This window comes from Salvelinus namaycush, chromosome 27 (genome assembly GCF_016432855.1).
Source record: "Salvelinus namaycush isolate Seneca chromosome 27, SaNama_1.0, whole genome shotgun sequence".
NCBI classification, from domain to species: domain Eukaryota; kingdom Metazoa; phylum Chordata; class Actinopteri; order Salmoniformes; family Salmonidae; genus Salvelinus; species Salvelinus namaycush.
The window spans coordinates 22,654,017-22,668,636 of record NC_052333.1 but is presented as its reverse complement, the minus strand read 5'-3'; the positions used below and the strand labels follow the sequence as shown (position 1 = coordinate 22,668,636).

The window sequence follows — 14,620 nt, the reverse complement described above, 5'->3', positions numbered from 1 at the left end:
GTTAGATAGGATTACCTACACTTACTGACCAGCTCAAATAGACAGAAGCATGGCAGACCAATCTGAACTCATCTCTTGGCATGTCCAGCCCACTCATTATCTCAGCCAATCATGGCTAGCGGGAAGGTTGCTGACTTTTTCTGTGGCTAAACCAACTAGGCTCGTAATTTAACAATTTTATTCATATTTACAGATGGCATACAAGTTTGTTATTAAGGCACATGAAAGTTCACATGTTCCAGAAGGCATTTCTGCCAAAAAAACGCATTTAGATTTTAAAAAAAGTTGACATTCAAATGGCTCTCCTGTGAAGTAGTGACGCATGACAAGTCACAATTTACAAATAAATTATAATCAATCCCATATAGTCTGTTCTAACAAAAAACTTCTCTAGTACAGCTAATACTGAAAACAGTCAAATGCATTTGTGAATTAAATCGTGTTAGCCGACATGTTGTGGTTTATTAATTGTTTAATTATTCAAGGCTCCCTTTCTATTTCGTTTTATAGCTGAAATGCATGACTGTAATTAAAGACATGGATGTCTTGTATGCTGTGTGATGACATGCACAAAGGAATGAATGACTGAGTGATATACTGTATATTGAAGTAGTACTTTATGCCATTAAGTCAGTTAGGCTAAAACAGCTACGGTCAACAGGACTCTCAGGCCTCCAGCTCCATGTTATTTCAATAACTTAGCTTCTCAAAGATGCCCTCTGGTGGTCTAACTAGCATTAATGGCAACAATGGCTGACAGCAAAATACGATGACGTCATGCATTTCAACGTGCCATACCATTCCGCAGCACCTAGCAAGCTGTGCTGCAGTATGACACAACTTTTAAAGGAAGAGCCACTGTTTGCTTGTTATTACACCAATTTGCATCTAGAAAACAGAGTAATCCCTTGTAGTTGTTTTACAGTATTAGTGTTGCTGTGAGATTGGCTTAGAAGTGATTTATGTGTAAGCGAAGAGAGGACTGCTGCCCACATCACTGCATGCGCCACCAAAATGTTCCCCTTGTGTCACTGGTGCCACTAACTTTTAAGACTCGCACACATCTCACCAAATGTGGATCTAGCGTTCCTCTGCCGATCCTTCAGTGCGCTGTGTTTAAGGAACCACCCGCTGTAGACTTCTGATTGACGTCATTTTTCACTTGATTCTACATGTAAAATCGGTGCACACTTGGTTCGCAAAGCAGTTCTCTTCGCTGATCTGTTTAACACTTTTTTGTTTGCTACATGATTCCATCTGTGTTATTTCATAGTTTTGATGGCTTCGCTATTATTCTACAATGTAGAAAAAAAAGTAAAAAATAAAGAAAAACCCTTGAATAAATAGGTGTTCTAAAACTTTTGACCGGTAGTGTACGTGCACCCCGTCATACATCTTTTTGTATAAGTCACCCCAGGCCATTAGAAAGGTGTAAGGAGCTCCACTGGTATATTTCTAGTTTAGGCTGTGTTTCTGTTGCTCTGTTGTTTCTGTCTTCTCTGTGTCTGTGTTTCTGTCTTCTCTGTGTCTGTGTTTCTGTTGCTCTGTTGTTTCTGTCTTCTCTGTGTCTGTGTTTCTGTTGCTCAGTTGTTTCTGTCTTCTCTGTGTCTGTGTTTCTTTGTCTCTGTATCTCTGCTTGTCTCTGTCTGTGTCTCTGTATCTTTGTGTCTGTCTCTGTGTCTGTCTCTCCTCTCCTGTGTCTGTCTCTGCGTCTCTCCCCTCTGTATCTCTGCTTGTCTGTGTCTCTGTATCTTTGTGTCTGTCTCTGTCTGTCTCTCCTCTCTCCTGTGTCTGGCTCTGCGTCTCTCCCCTCCTCTGTGTCTCTCTTTGTCTCTGTATCTCTGCTTGTCTCTGTCTGTGTCTCTGTATCTTTGTGTCTGTCTCTGTGTCTGTCTCTCCTCTGTCCTGTGTCTGTCTCTGTCTCTCCCCTCCTCTTTGTCTCTCCTCTCCTAGAAAACGGCCACAATGATTTATTCTTCTGCTGTTGGCTCGGTCTGTCCTGCTGTCTTCAGCAGAATCGCCGCATGCTGGCTTTTTCTAAACACACCTCTCCTCTCGCAGTGCAATACACACACACACACACACACACACACACACACACACACACACACACACACACACACACACACACACACACACACACACACACACACACAGACACACACACTCTCTCTCTCTAGCACAGCACAGGCTAGCAGTACAGTAATACATTCAGGAAATGATGAAAAGATGTCAGATGTTGGTCCGCCCCACCCCCCTATGTAGCTGTGATTAATCATAGATCCGTTCCTACTGTTTGGTGTCCTCTGACTTTTTCTTAACCCGCTATCACTCTACCTGCTATCTCCATCCCCTGCCAGTTTCCAAATAGGTTATTTGGCTGTCCCCATAGGAGAACCCTTTTTGGTTCCAGGTAGAACTCTTTTGGGTTCTATGTAGAACTCTTTGTGGAAAGGGTTCTACATGGAACCTTAAAGAGTTCTACCTGGAACTTAAAGGGTTTTTACCTGGAACCAAAAAGGGTTCTACTATGGGGACAGCCGAAGAACCCTTTTAGTTTCTAGATAGCACCTTATTTTCTAAGAGTGTAGTGTGGTCCGTGTGTGTGTGTGTGTGTGTGTGTGTGTGTGTGTGTGTGTGTGTGTGTGTGTGTGTGTGTGTGTGTGTGTGTGTGTGTGTGTGTGTGTGTGTGTGTGTGTGTGTGTGTGTGTGTGTGTGTGTGTGTGTGTGTGTGCGCGCGCGCGCGCACGTGTATGTGTGCTTGCCTGCTTGTTTTTATATATATATATTTTTTTACACCTTTATTTAACCAGGTAGGCCAGTTGAGAACAAGTTCTCATTTACAACTGCGACCTGGCCAAGATAAAGCAAAGCAGTGCGACAAAAACAACAACACAGAGTTACACATGGGATAAACAGGCGTACAAATAGAAAAATCTGTATACAGTGTGTGCAAATGAGGTAAGGAGGTAAGGCATTAAATAGGCCATAGTGACGAAGTAATTACAATTTAGCAATTCACACAGGAGTGATAGATGTGCAGATGAGGATGTGTAAGTATAAATACTGGTGTGCAAAAGAGCAGAAAAACAAAAACAAATATAGGGATGAGGTAGGTAGTTGGTTGGATGGGCTATTTACAGATGGGCTGTGTACAGCTGCAGCGATCGGTAAGCTGCTCTGACAGCTGACGCTTCAAGTTAGTGAGTGAGATATAAGCCTCCAACTTCAGTGATTTTTGCAATTCATTCCAGTTATTGGCAGCAGAGAACTGGCAGCAGAGAACTGGAAGGAGAGGCGGCCAAAGGAGGTGTTGGCTTTGGGGATGACCAGTGAAATATACCTGCTGGAGCGCGTGTTGCTATGGTGACCAGTGAGCTGAGATAAGACGGAGCTTTACCTAGCAAAGACATAGATGACCTGGAGCCAGTGGGTCTGGCGACGAATATGTAGCGAGGACCAGCCAACGAGAGCATACAGGTCGCAGTGGTGGGTAGTATATGGGGCTTTGATGACTAAACGGATGGCACTGTGATAGACTGCATCCAATTTGCTGAGTAGAGTGTTGGAGGCTATTTTGTAAATGACATTCCCGAAGTCAAGGATCGGTAGGATAGTCAGTTTTACGAGGGTATGTTTGGCAGCATGAGTGAAGGAGGCTTTGTGTCACGCCCTGACCATAGTTTGCTTTGTATGTTTTATGTTTTGTTTGGTCAGGGTGTGATCTGAGTGGGCATTCTATGTTGTATGTCTGGTTTGTCTATTTCTATGTGTTTGGCCTGATATGGTTCTCAATCAGAGACAGGTGTTTTGCGTTGTCTCTGATTGGGAACCATGTTTAGGTAGCCTATTTTGTATTGTGGGTTGTGGGTTGTGGGTGATTGTCTATGTGTAGTGTTTAGTGTCAGCACTATTTGTTATTTAGCTTCACGGTCGTCGTTTATTGTTTTTGTATTAGTTTCGCAAAGTGTTCTCTTTCTATTAAACAAGATGAACACGCTGCATATTGGTTCTCTGATCCTTCATACTTTTCCTCCTCGGACGAGGAGGAGGAAGACAGCCGTGACACTTTGTTGCGAAATAGGAAGACGATTCTAGATTTAATTTTGGATTGGAGATGCTTAATGTGAATCTGAAAGGAGAGTTTACAATCTAGCCAGACACCTAGGTATTTATAGTTGTCCACATATTCTAAGTCAGAACCGTCCAGAGTAGTGATGCATGTGTGTGTGTAACCAAAATTAAAGCAGTGGTTCTAGCCAACACATGATTAAGAGGCGGCTGTTCAGCTCTCATGTGGGCCATCACTATCAGTGCCAGGCAGCACAGTCCCCTCCTAGTCCCCATCCAGAGACAGTAATGGACCCACACTGCAGAAGTTTAGGACTGGGTTCAGATTACTGTTGTTGTTGAGGTAAATAGATTAGAGATATAAAAGCTGAAAGCTCTGTTAATGACCACAGGCCCCACTCAGACTATGGTTACGTCCCATTACACCCTTTTCCCTTTATAGTGCTCTACTTTCTGGTCAAAAGTAGCGCACTATAAAGGGAATATGGGTGCCATTTGGGATGCAGAACATTTATATCTAATTCTAAACACCCATTGAAGAATGGCAAGACTGATATGTCCTGTAAAACAGAACGGTGAACACAGAATGTGGGTTAGAGAGGTTTTAGTTTGCATTAGTAGACAGGGCGATGTCAAGATTAAATCTCTGACATTTAGAGGCCTTAAACAGATTAGATCCAAGGCAAATATCTTTGATCTGTCTGTAAATAGCGAGCCTTTAATAAAAGCACCAAATCAACAGCATCCCATAGCGCAGCACCAAAAAAGCATGTGATATGCTGCCTGACTGACTGTCATCCCTCCTGTTATTTGTTTGAATTAAATGACAGCTTTTACGGAATGTTCTTTTTTTTTTACTTTAACTTTCTCATGCTTGACCATTGTTTACAATACATGATGTATTCCCCCCTGAATATAACAGGTGCAAACTTTGGACTTCCAGATACCATTGGCACCTTTTATGAAGCTTCACCATCTGCAGACATCCTACTATGTACAATTGTAATGCGTGGAATTTAACTGGTGTTAGCATATGTGAAGGCCTGTGTACGAGAGCACTAGTGAAACTGACAACATAGGGCCATATGGCCTGAGTTCACCTGAGTGCACTGCCTGCGACTGATCATTGCAATGCCAGTTACTGACCATTGCAACGACAGTTATTGACTATGGCAACTACAGTTAATGACCATGGCAACGACAGTTACTGTTGTGAGAGAATAACAGGCAGGAGACATAAGAGCCATAGGTGAGGTGTAGAACAAAATAGGGCTGTTTTTTTGTCTCTCCTGTCTGCTAATTAATGACCCAGGGAGATGTAGGAGACAGCTGTATAACTCACCGTTAAAGGGAGAGAGATGGTGAGCAGAAGAAAACTAGCTCTGTACTCTGTACCCTCTATCTCTCTCTCTCTACCTGCTATCTCTCTCTCTCTACCTGCTCTCTCTCTCTCTCTCTCTCTACCCGCTCTCTCTCTACCTCTCTACCTGCTCTCTCTCTACCTCTCTACCTCTCTCTCTCTCTACCTCTCTACCTCTCTCTCTCTCTACCTCTCTACCTCTCTACCTGCTCTCTCTCTACCTCTCTACCTGCTCTCTCTCTACCTCTCTACCTGCTCTCTCTCTACCTCTCTACCTGCTCTCTCTCTACCTCTCTACCTGCTCTCTCTCTACCTCTCTACCTGCTCTCTCTCTACCTCTCTACCTGCTCTCTCTCTACCTCTCTACCTGCTCTCTCTCTACCTCTCTACCTGCTCTCTCTCTACCTCTCTACCTGCTCTCTCTCTACCTCTCTACCTGCTCTCTCTCTACCTCTCTACCTGCTCTCTCTCTCTACCTCTCTACCTGCTCTCTCTCTCTACCTCTCTACCTGCTCTCTCTCTCTACCTCTCTACCTGCTCTCTCTCTACCTCTCTACCTGCTCTCTCTCTACCTCTCTACCTGCTCTCTCTCTACCTCTCTACCTGCTCTCTCTCTACCTCTCTACCTGCTCTCTCTCTACCTCTCTACCTGCTCTCTCTCTACCTCTCTACCTGCTCTCTCTCTACCTCTCTACCTGCTCTCTCTCTACCTCTCTACCTGCTCTCTCTCTACCTGCTCTCTCTCTACCTCTCTACCTCTCTACCCCTCTACCCCTCTACCTCTCTACCTCTCTACCTCTCTACCCCTCTACCCCTCTACCTGCTCTCTCGCTCTCTCGCTCTCTCGCTCTCTCGCTCTCTCGCTCTCTCGCTCTCTGCTCTCTCTCTCTACCTGCTCTCTCTCTCTCTCTCTCTCTCTCTCTCTCTCTCTCTCTCTCTCTCTCTCTCTCTCTCTCTCTCTCTCTCTCCTCTCTACCTTCTCTCTCTCTCTCTCTCTCTCTCTCTCTCTCTCTCTCTCTACCTTCTCTCTCTCTCTCTCTCTACCTTCTCTCTCTCTCTCTACCTTCTCTCTCTCTCTCTACCTTCTCTCTACCTGCTCTCTCTCTACCTCTCTACCTGCTCTCTCTCTACCTCTCTACCTGCTCTCTCTCTACCTCTCTACCTGCTCTCTCTCTACCTCTCTACCTGCTCTCTCTCTACCTCTCTACCTGCTCTCTCTCTACCTCTCTACCCCTCTACCCCTCTACCCCTCTACCCCTCTACCTCTCTACCTCTCTACCTCTCTACCCCTCTACCCCTCTACCTGCTCTCTCGCTCTCTCTCTCTCGCTCTCTCTCTCTCTCTACCTTCTCTCTCTCTCTCTCTCTACCTTCTCTCTCTCTCTCTCTACCTTCTCTCTACCTGCTCTCTCTCTCTCTCTCTCTACCTGCTCTCTCTATGTTACAGTGGTAACATAGACATAGATCGGCAAAATGGGGTATTGTATAAAACTTGATAAGTTGAATAGAAAAATATTGTACTATATGAACCTGACCGTTCAAACGCTTAGAATCCTAATTTCACATAATGCTGTTATAATTGGAAGGATTATGTATGTTGTCTAAGGCAGAAATGCTGTATTGCGTCCCAAATGGGACCTTTTTCCCTATATAGTGCACTACGTTTAACCCTATGGGCCCTGGTCAAAAGTAGTGCACTATATAGAGAATAGGGTACCGTTTAAAAGAAAACAAATGACATTTTTATTTGTCAAATGCGCTGAATACAACAGGTGAAATGCTTAATTACAAGCCAGTAAGTTACTTAACCAACAACGCAGTTCAAGAAATGGAGTTAAGAAAATATTTACTAAGAAACGAAAGTAAAAAATGGAATAGAAAGTAACACAAAAAATAACAATAATAAGGTTATATACAGGGGGTACCGGTACTGAGTCAATGTGCGGGGGTACAGGTTAGTCCAGGTAATTTGTAGATGGTTAGGGGGTAGAGTAACTATACATAAAGAATAAACAGCGAGTAGCAGCAGTGTAAAAACAAAGCGAAGTTGAGGGGGGGGGTGTGTCAATGTAAATAGTCCGGGTAGGCATTTGATGAATTGTTCAGTAGCCTTATGGCTTGGGGGTAGAAGCTGTTAAGGAGCCTTTTGGACCTCGAGTTGGCGCTCCGGTACATTTGGGACGCACACCTGGATATGGTTGAAATAACAGTGTTACGGAGACTCAGCGCTACTATAAAAGATGTCAAATAAAATAGGGATCAGTAAAACATTTTACTCTTGTCAAATGCTAACAATTCTTGCTTGATTTTTGTACTATTTCAACCTGACCATCCACACTCTGAGCCTCCTCATTTCACATAATGCTGTTATAATTGTAAGGGTTATGTGTGTTAGTTGTCAAAGGCAGAAAGATTGCAGTCAGAGTGCAGTGTAACTGCAGTATGCTGCAAATACTGCATTTAAAATATATTTTTTTTTACTGCAGTAATTTTGGAGTGTAACTGCAGTACACTGCAGTTATTCTGACGTATTCTTTAATTTCTGAAATCCAAAATACCAGTCGGCTGCAGTTACTGCAATTTTACTTCAGTTTCAAAATGGCAATCTTTTTTTTGTATGGGAAATGGCATCCCTTTCCCTATATAGTGCACTACGTTTGACCGTATGGCCCTGGTCAAAAGTAGTGCACTATATATGGAATAGGATCCCATTTGGTATATACCCCTGGACATGGCTGAGATAACAGTTTTATGGAGACAGTGCTACTAGGAAGATAGTTCTCATGTCAACCCAAATACGGATTACTTACATTTTGTACTCTTGTCAATTGCTACAATTCTTGTTTATATTTAATCAAAAGCAGACTGTTTGAACCACAATGTGATTGACATACAACTGTTTTTGTCTTTATCTCATCAGCACAGTTACTCATTAAGCTTCTCTGCTTGTGTTTCTGTTTTAGTTTAACTTTGTGGGCAAACTGCTGGGTCCACGCGGGAACTCACTAAAGAGACTACAGGATGACACGCTCACTAAGATGTCCATTCTGGGGAAAGGATCAATGAGAGACAAAGAGAAGGTAACAGCCAAGTCTTTCTCTCCTTCTCTCTAACAATCAAACATTCCTCTTTCTCCCTCCCTGTCTAGTAAAACCCAAGTCCTCTTCTCTTTCTCTCACTCTCTATCTCTCTGTTGTTTGTTTCAGGTAAATTGAGGCAGATACCCTCAGTGGAAAGGCATCAATAACCAGCTGAGTTATTGTGGATATGTTCTGTCTTGTTGTGTCTGTGACAGTCTTTCTCCGTCAGTCAGTTTGTCATCATGGGTGATTTGTGACATCGATGATCTTCAGTGTCATACACAAACGTTCCATTAGATTGTTGTGATCGATTCTCTCTGACGGCAGATCTGTCATGGAGATGTGCTGAGTTCAGCAGGCTCAGCAGGTTTCAAACACACACGCACGCGCACACACAGCTCGCACACGCAGCTCGGCATGCCTCCTCCACTACCTCACCAGGGAGATCTGTGATCTGTGATTGACAGCTTGCTCCAGATCCAGCTTGCACCTTTACTTTCATAGTTTCAGAAAACGATGCGCCCGAAAATAACATTTAGTGCTTCAGACTTTTCTTGCAGTGAGAGGCCTGTATCATACATTAAGTTTTCTATCATTAAGAGGCGTAATTCTAGAATTGAATTATCATTGTCTGGATACAGCTGTGTTCTTATAGCTGCCCCCCTGCAAGCCAGTTGGAGATGGATAAAATCTCAGCCTCAGTGTATGCTTTATGGCTATGTATAGAATTCCTCCAATATCTGCCCAAGATTTGTCATCGTCAGTTACACAGAGTGTCAGTGAAAGGATCAAAGGAAGGCCACAGAAGCAACAGGCTTCTCCTTCTCTTCCTCTGCTTCTGAGTGTGGAGCTGATGGCACCCCTGACATCCCTGCACTGTCACCATACTCTTTTAGCCAATATGACATAGAAGCATTCAGAGTCTCTGTCCTGTAGGTGCTTTATTGTACGTTCCTTGGGCTGGGTGACGTTTAGGGAGGCGTATGCTTCTGGGTTCAAGGTTGGTAATATGGAAACGAAGGCTAGTGGAGCTTAAAATGGATGATGAAATGACATGTTGTTGTTGAATTGGACTGCATCCATGTTGTTGCTGTTGTGGCATCCTCCTATTGTTCAGAATGCATAAGAATGCGTCATCTGCAACAACTAACAGCATACATGTCATGCTCTGAACCAAACTGTCTTTCCTATGTTGTCACGCCCTGACCATAGAGAGCTGTTTATTCTCTATGTTGGTTGGGGCGTGATAGTGTCTAGGGTGGGTCTTCTAGGTGAATTGTATTTCTATGGTGGCCTGATATGGTTCCCAATCAGAGGCAGCTGTTTATCGTTGTCTCTGACTGGGGATCATATTTATGTAGCCATTTTCCCCATTGTGTGTTGTGGGACCTTGTCTACAGATCGTTTCCTATGTGCACACCAGTAGCTTCACGTTTCGTGACATATGTAGTTCCTATGGACTCTCACTGTAACGCTTGTCGAAAGGATGAGACCAAGGTGCAGCGTGGTACGTGTTCATGCTTCTTTATTAAAACCGAACACCAAACAAAACAACAAAAGAACAGCGAACGTAACGTCTTGAAGGCTACACAGAGCTAACAAAAAACAACATCCCACAACCTAAGGTGGCAAAGCAGGCTGCCTAAGTATGATTCCCAATCAGAGACAACGATAGACAGCTGTCCCTGATTGAGAACCATACCCGGCCAAAACATAGAAACACAAAACCTAGAAATAAAGAACATAGAATGCTCACCCAAATCACACCCTGACCAAACCAAAAAGAGACATAAAAAGGCTCTCTAAGGTCAGGGCGTGACACTCACGTTGTTGTCTCAGGCTTTGTGCCTCTTTGTGCCTCTGTTTCTGGGAAGAGAATGGCTGTTTGATAACCAGATTCGCAGTGAGAAATATAAACAGATTCTCTATGAGGAATGTCAACAGAGGGGAGATGCTTGGAGGAGATAGAGGAGGTGGCACATATAGGAAGACAGTGTCTGTGTGTGTGTGTGTGTGCGTGCGTGCGTGTGTGTGTGTTGCAAGATTCCACTTGAGGAAGGAAGTTCTCAATAGCTAGCAGCATAGAGGAACACCACTAGAGAAGAGGTGAGCAGGATTTTGTTCAGATGAGGAAACTGTGGTGTCTATACACCTTTTTGTTTTACAAGACAAGTCAGTTAATTAAGGACAAATTCTTATTTACAAGGATTGCCTACTTGTAAAGGCCCCTCGGCCTAACCCTCCCCTATACCGGACAACGCTGGGCCAGTTGTGCGCCGCCCTATGGGACTCCCGATAATGATTGGTTGTGATACAGCTCGGGCTCGAACCCGGGTCTGTAGTGACACCTCTAGCACTGCCTTAGACCGCTGCACCACTCGGGAGATGTTGTTGACTGTGCTGTAGTTTTACTTAGGGTTTGCTGTCCCATTTTGGCCCTTCAATTACACATTGCCTCTTTCTGTCTGGATGAGATGGCCCATTGAGATCTATTTTGGTTGGGTCCTATTTACACTATACTGTAATGTATTACATGTAGAGTATAGAGTGGTGCACTCCTTTATGGCATTAGAGGTTTGATCAGTATTGTGATTGTATTACAATTAGAGCTGTCAAACAATATTTTTTTTAAAAATTAAGGTAATCGCAGGATTTGCTGTGTTTAATCTCGAATAAACACAACTTCTGAATTTGCTCAAATTGAGCAGGAATTTCAGATTTTTTATAAAAAAAACATCACAAGAATATTGACGTCTTGATTTTGTCCAAAGTAACAGTTAGCAAAATCTGGTAAATTGATAAAGCACTTTAACCTCAATGTCAACTTGTTTTGACATCCCGCTGTTGTTTTTAGCTGTACAGATTGTTTGGATTGGTCAGTATATTATAAATGCTTTCGGACAATGCGATTAATCACAATTTATAAAAATGTGTACACTTACATTTTAAAAAGTAAACTAGAGTTATCTGATTAACTCCGCCCTAAATATAGTACGTTTAAATTCAATAATCAAGTCCAACACATTTGCTGGATCAGTCTTGCTGATCCTGTATTGATTCAACAAACTGTGAGGAGTAATTGAGGTGACATTATAATAGGCCGAGTTAAAGCACGTTCTGACAACTTCTGGTGTAAAAAGGGCTTTATAAATACATGTGATTGTTTTTTGTTCCACCAGGAGGAAGAGCTACGGAAGAGTGGAGAAGCCAAATATCAGCACCTGAACGAGGACCTCCATGTCCTCATAGAAGTGTTCGCTCCACCTGCAGAGGCCTACAATAGGATGGGTCACGCACTGGAGGAGATCAAGAAGTTCCTCATACCTGTACGTACTGACACCTACACACACATTACTGTTACCCTGTTCTCTTTTTATTTAATCCAACATATGAACAAAATATATCAATCAATCAATCAAATGTATTTATAAAGCCCTTTTTACATCAGCGGAGGTCACAAAGTGCTGTTCAGAAACCCAGCCTAAAACCCCAAACAGCAAGCAATGCAGATCTACATCAGCTACTCTGCTTCTTTTGTGCGACATGTGATTATACTCTGTGTCAGTGTCCACATTGAACACCCAGATAGTACAGTAAAGGTTATACAGGAAGTAGCAAGTGGCAGAAGTCTGGTCCAGTCCAGTCACAATCCCTCTGCTTCTACGAGTCAGCCAGCTGAAGTAGTTGAACCACTATCCCACTCTGTCTGATTGGACGCATGTCCCTCTGAGGGAAGGGAAGTCATGGGGATAACTGACTAAGCTGAATAAGTGAGTAACACAGTCAGACAGGAAGCACTCAGCACAGCCTAACCCTCTCTGGGACTCCCATACATCACGTTTATTTACTCTTACTCCATGCTATTATGGATGTGACTGATCTGTCCGATGCTATTATGGAAGAATAGTATGATCTCTCCATCCCATGTTGATATGTTTGATCGTTCCAGTCTCACTCCGAGCCATGATGATTTATTTCTGCTCATGAATGACGTCTTTAAATTTCCCTTACAAACACACAGAGATGTGTTGATATGGAGGAGACACAAGACAATCGTCTCCATGGAGGCATGATTAAATGCTGATTTCCATATTAATTGCTACGTTCCATTGAGTGGTGAATACAACTGTGTGTGATGATAAAGCACACACACACACAGAGAGAGAAACTATTGTGTGTGACGATAAAAAGCCAAATGGGGTTCCTGGGTTTTATCAACGGGGGATCAGGAGTGTGTTGCTCTGCCTGAGGAGCAGCGGTCACAGCAGCATCATGACACGCATGAGCGCATGCACACCCACCCGTACACACACACACAAATAATGCACACTACACACACACACACAAAAATAATGCACACTACACACACACACACACACACACACACACACTGCTTGGTCACAGAAGCACTGTATAGTACATTAATTAGACATTCCTACAGGGCTGTAACCCTGGAGATAGTACATTTAATATGCTGTAATTAAAAGGGTATGTGTGTTTGTTTGTGTGTGTGTGTGTATGCAGGATTACAATGATGAGATCCGACAGGCGCAGCTGCAGGAGCTGACGTACCTGAATGGTGGCTCGGAGGATGCCAAGGTGCCAGCGGTGAGGGGCAAACTGCCTGTAGCACGGGGTAGAGGGACACCTGCCCCAGGACCCATCAGGTACCTACTGCCAACGTGTGTGTGTGTTGGTGTGGGGGGTACACCATCTGACCCAAATGATACACTTTGAGAACTATTGACATTCAAATAAATGTTTGTATGCATCTGTCCTGCTGTTTTCTCTTTATGATGTAACTCCCCAGATAACTTAGAATAATACTCAAATAGTCATCTCCATTCATAATACTTTATAGTACGCACGCTGTGTGACTCTCAAGCGTTCTACTAAATGCAAAGTATATTTGTGTTTATAAAAGGAAACATCAGATGAAGAGATAAACCAGGTCAGAGAGAAGGGATATGTGTGTGTTAGTGTGTGTGTGTGTAGATGTTTGTATTGCTCTGAGAGGGATTATAATTGGATCTGTTTTAAATTAGACAGTAAATAGCATTTAGCATGCCTAATGTAGGTGAAAGAAGAAAGAACACCTAGAGGCAGTGTGGTGTACAGTAAGTCAGATGCATAAACCATATACTCACTGCCGGTAATGTGATTATGTCTGAATTGCAGAGGTATCTTGCTGACAGCCTACTGGTCCACTTAAGCCATAGGGCTCTGGTCAAAAACAGTGCACTACATAGAGTGATATTTGAGACGCTGCCTAAAATTCCCTGCTTGTCCTGTGTGGTAGGAGTCGAGGAGGTGTGCCCCCTCCCCACGCAGCCGTCCCCCGTGGAGCAGCACCGAGAGGGGCACCCCCTAGCCGGGTACCATCCGCCCGAGGGAGGGGTGTGCCAGCACAAAGAACACGAGGGGCTCCCCCGCCCGCGGGGTACAGACCACCGCCACCCGTAGTACAAGACACATATGGGGAATATGTGAGTATTTACACAGTAAGAGGGAAACGTGTTCATGCATGTACCTGGCACACACACACACACACAGACACAGACACAGACACAGACACACACACACACACACATTGTGTCTGCATACAGGTACATCCTCCTGGTATTATCAAAACTGACAAGGGATTTTACTGGTAACTGCTATGGTAATCTTGGCATGCTAGTTTACCTGTTGTTTCTGGAGGGAGCCCATATGAACAGCTGGCAGCGATAGAATATATTAACTCTAGAGTCAGACCCTTTGGACACATGCCAAGGAGGACTCCCTCCTTCCGTCTACCTCCCACCTTACTGTCACAGCAGGTCCTCAGGGATGCTGCACCAACCCAGCATATTTAGTAGAAAGGATGACGGGAGGAGGGGTAGGAAAGGACAAGTACCCTGCCAGTACATAGCTAACCACATCTGACAGGTTTATATGGAGGTCTGCAGTTAGAATGGGTGGAGGTCGTAGAGAATGACTGGTAAAGAGCCTCGGCTGGACCATCTGCTTCACATCATTGTCACAGTGGTAAACTGGCTCCACAGACACAGACACACACCTGCACCTGGGGATCCGGGAGAGAGAGCACTGCAGACATCTGGCTGATGATA

General features: G+C 43.9%; 1 protein-coding gene across 1 annotated transcript in view; it reads left to right on the top strand.

The window, feature by feature from the left end:
- LOC120022640 (KH domain-containing, RNA-binding, signal transduction-associated protein 3-like) overlaps positions 1-14,620 on the top strand; it is a 160,342-nt gene that overhangs the window by 93,360 nt on the left and 52,362 nt on the right. Inside the window, exons 3-6 of the mRNA XM_038966616.1 lie at positions 8,394-8,510; positions 11,690-11,836; positions 13,035-13,177; positions 13,810-13,996. Coding sequence (XP_038822544.1) covers positions 8,394-8,510; positions 11,690-11,836; positions 13,035-13,177; positions 13,810-13,996 — 594 coding nt within the window. The remainder of the gene's footprint in view (positions 1-8,393; positions 8,511-11,689; positions 11,837-13,034; positions 13,178-13,809; positions 13,997-14,620) is intronic.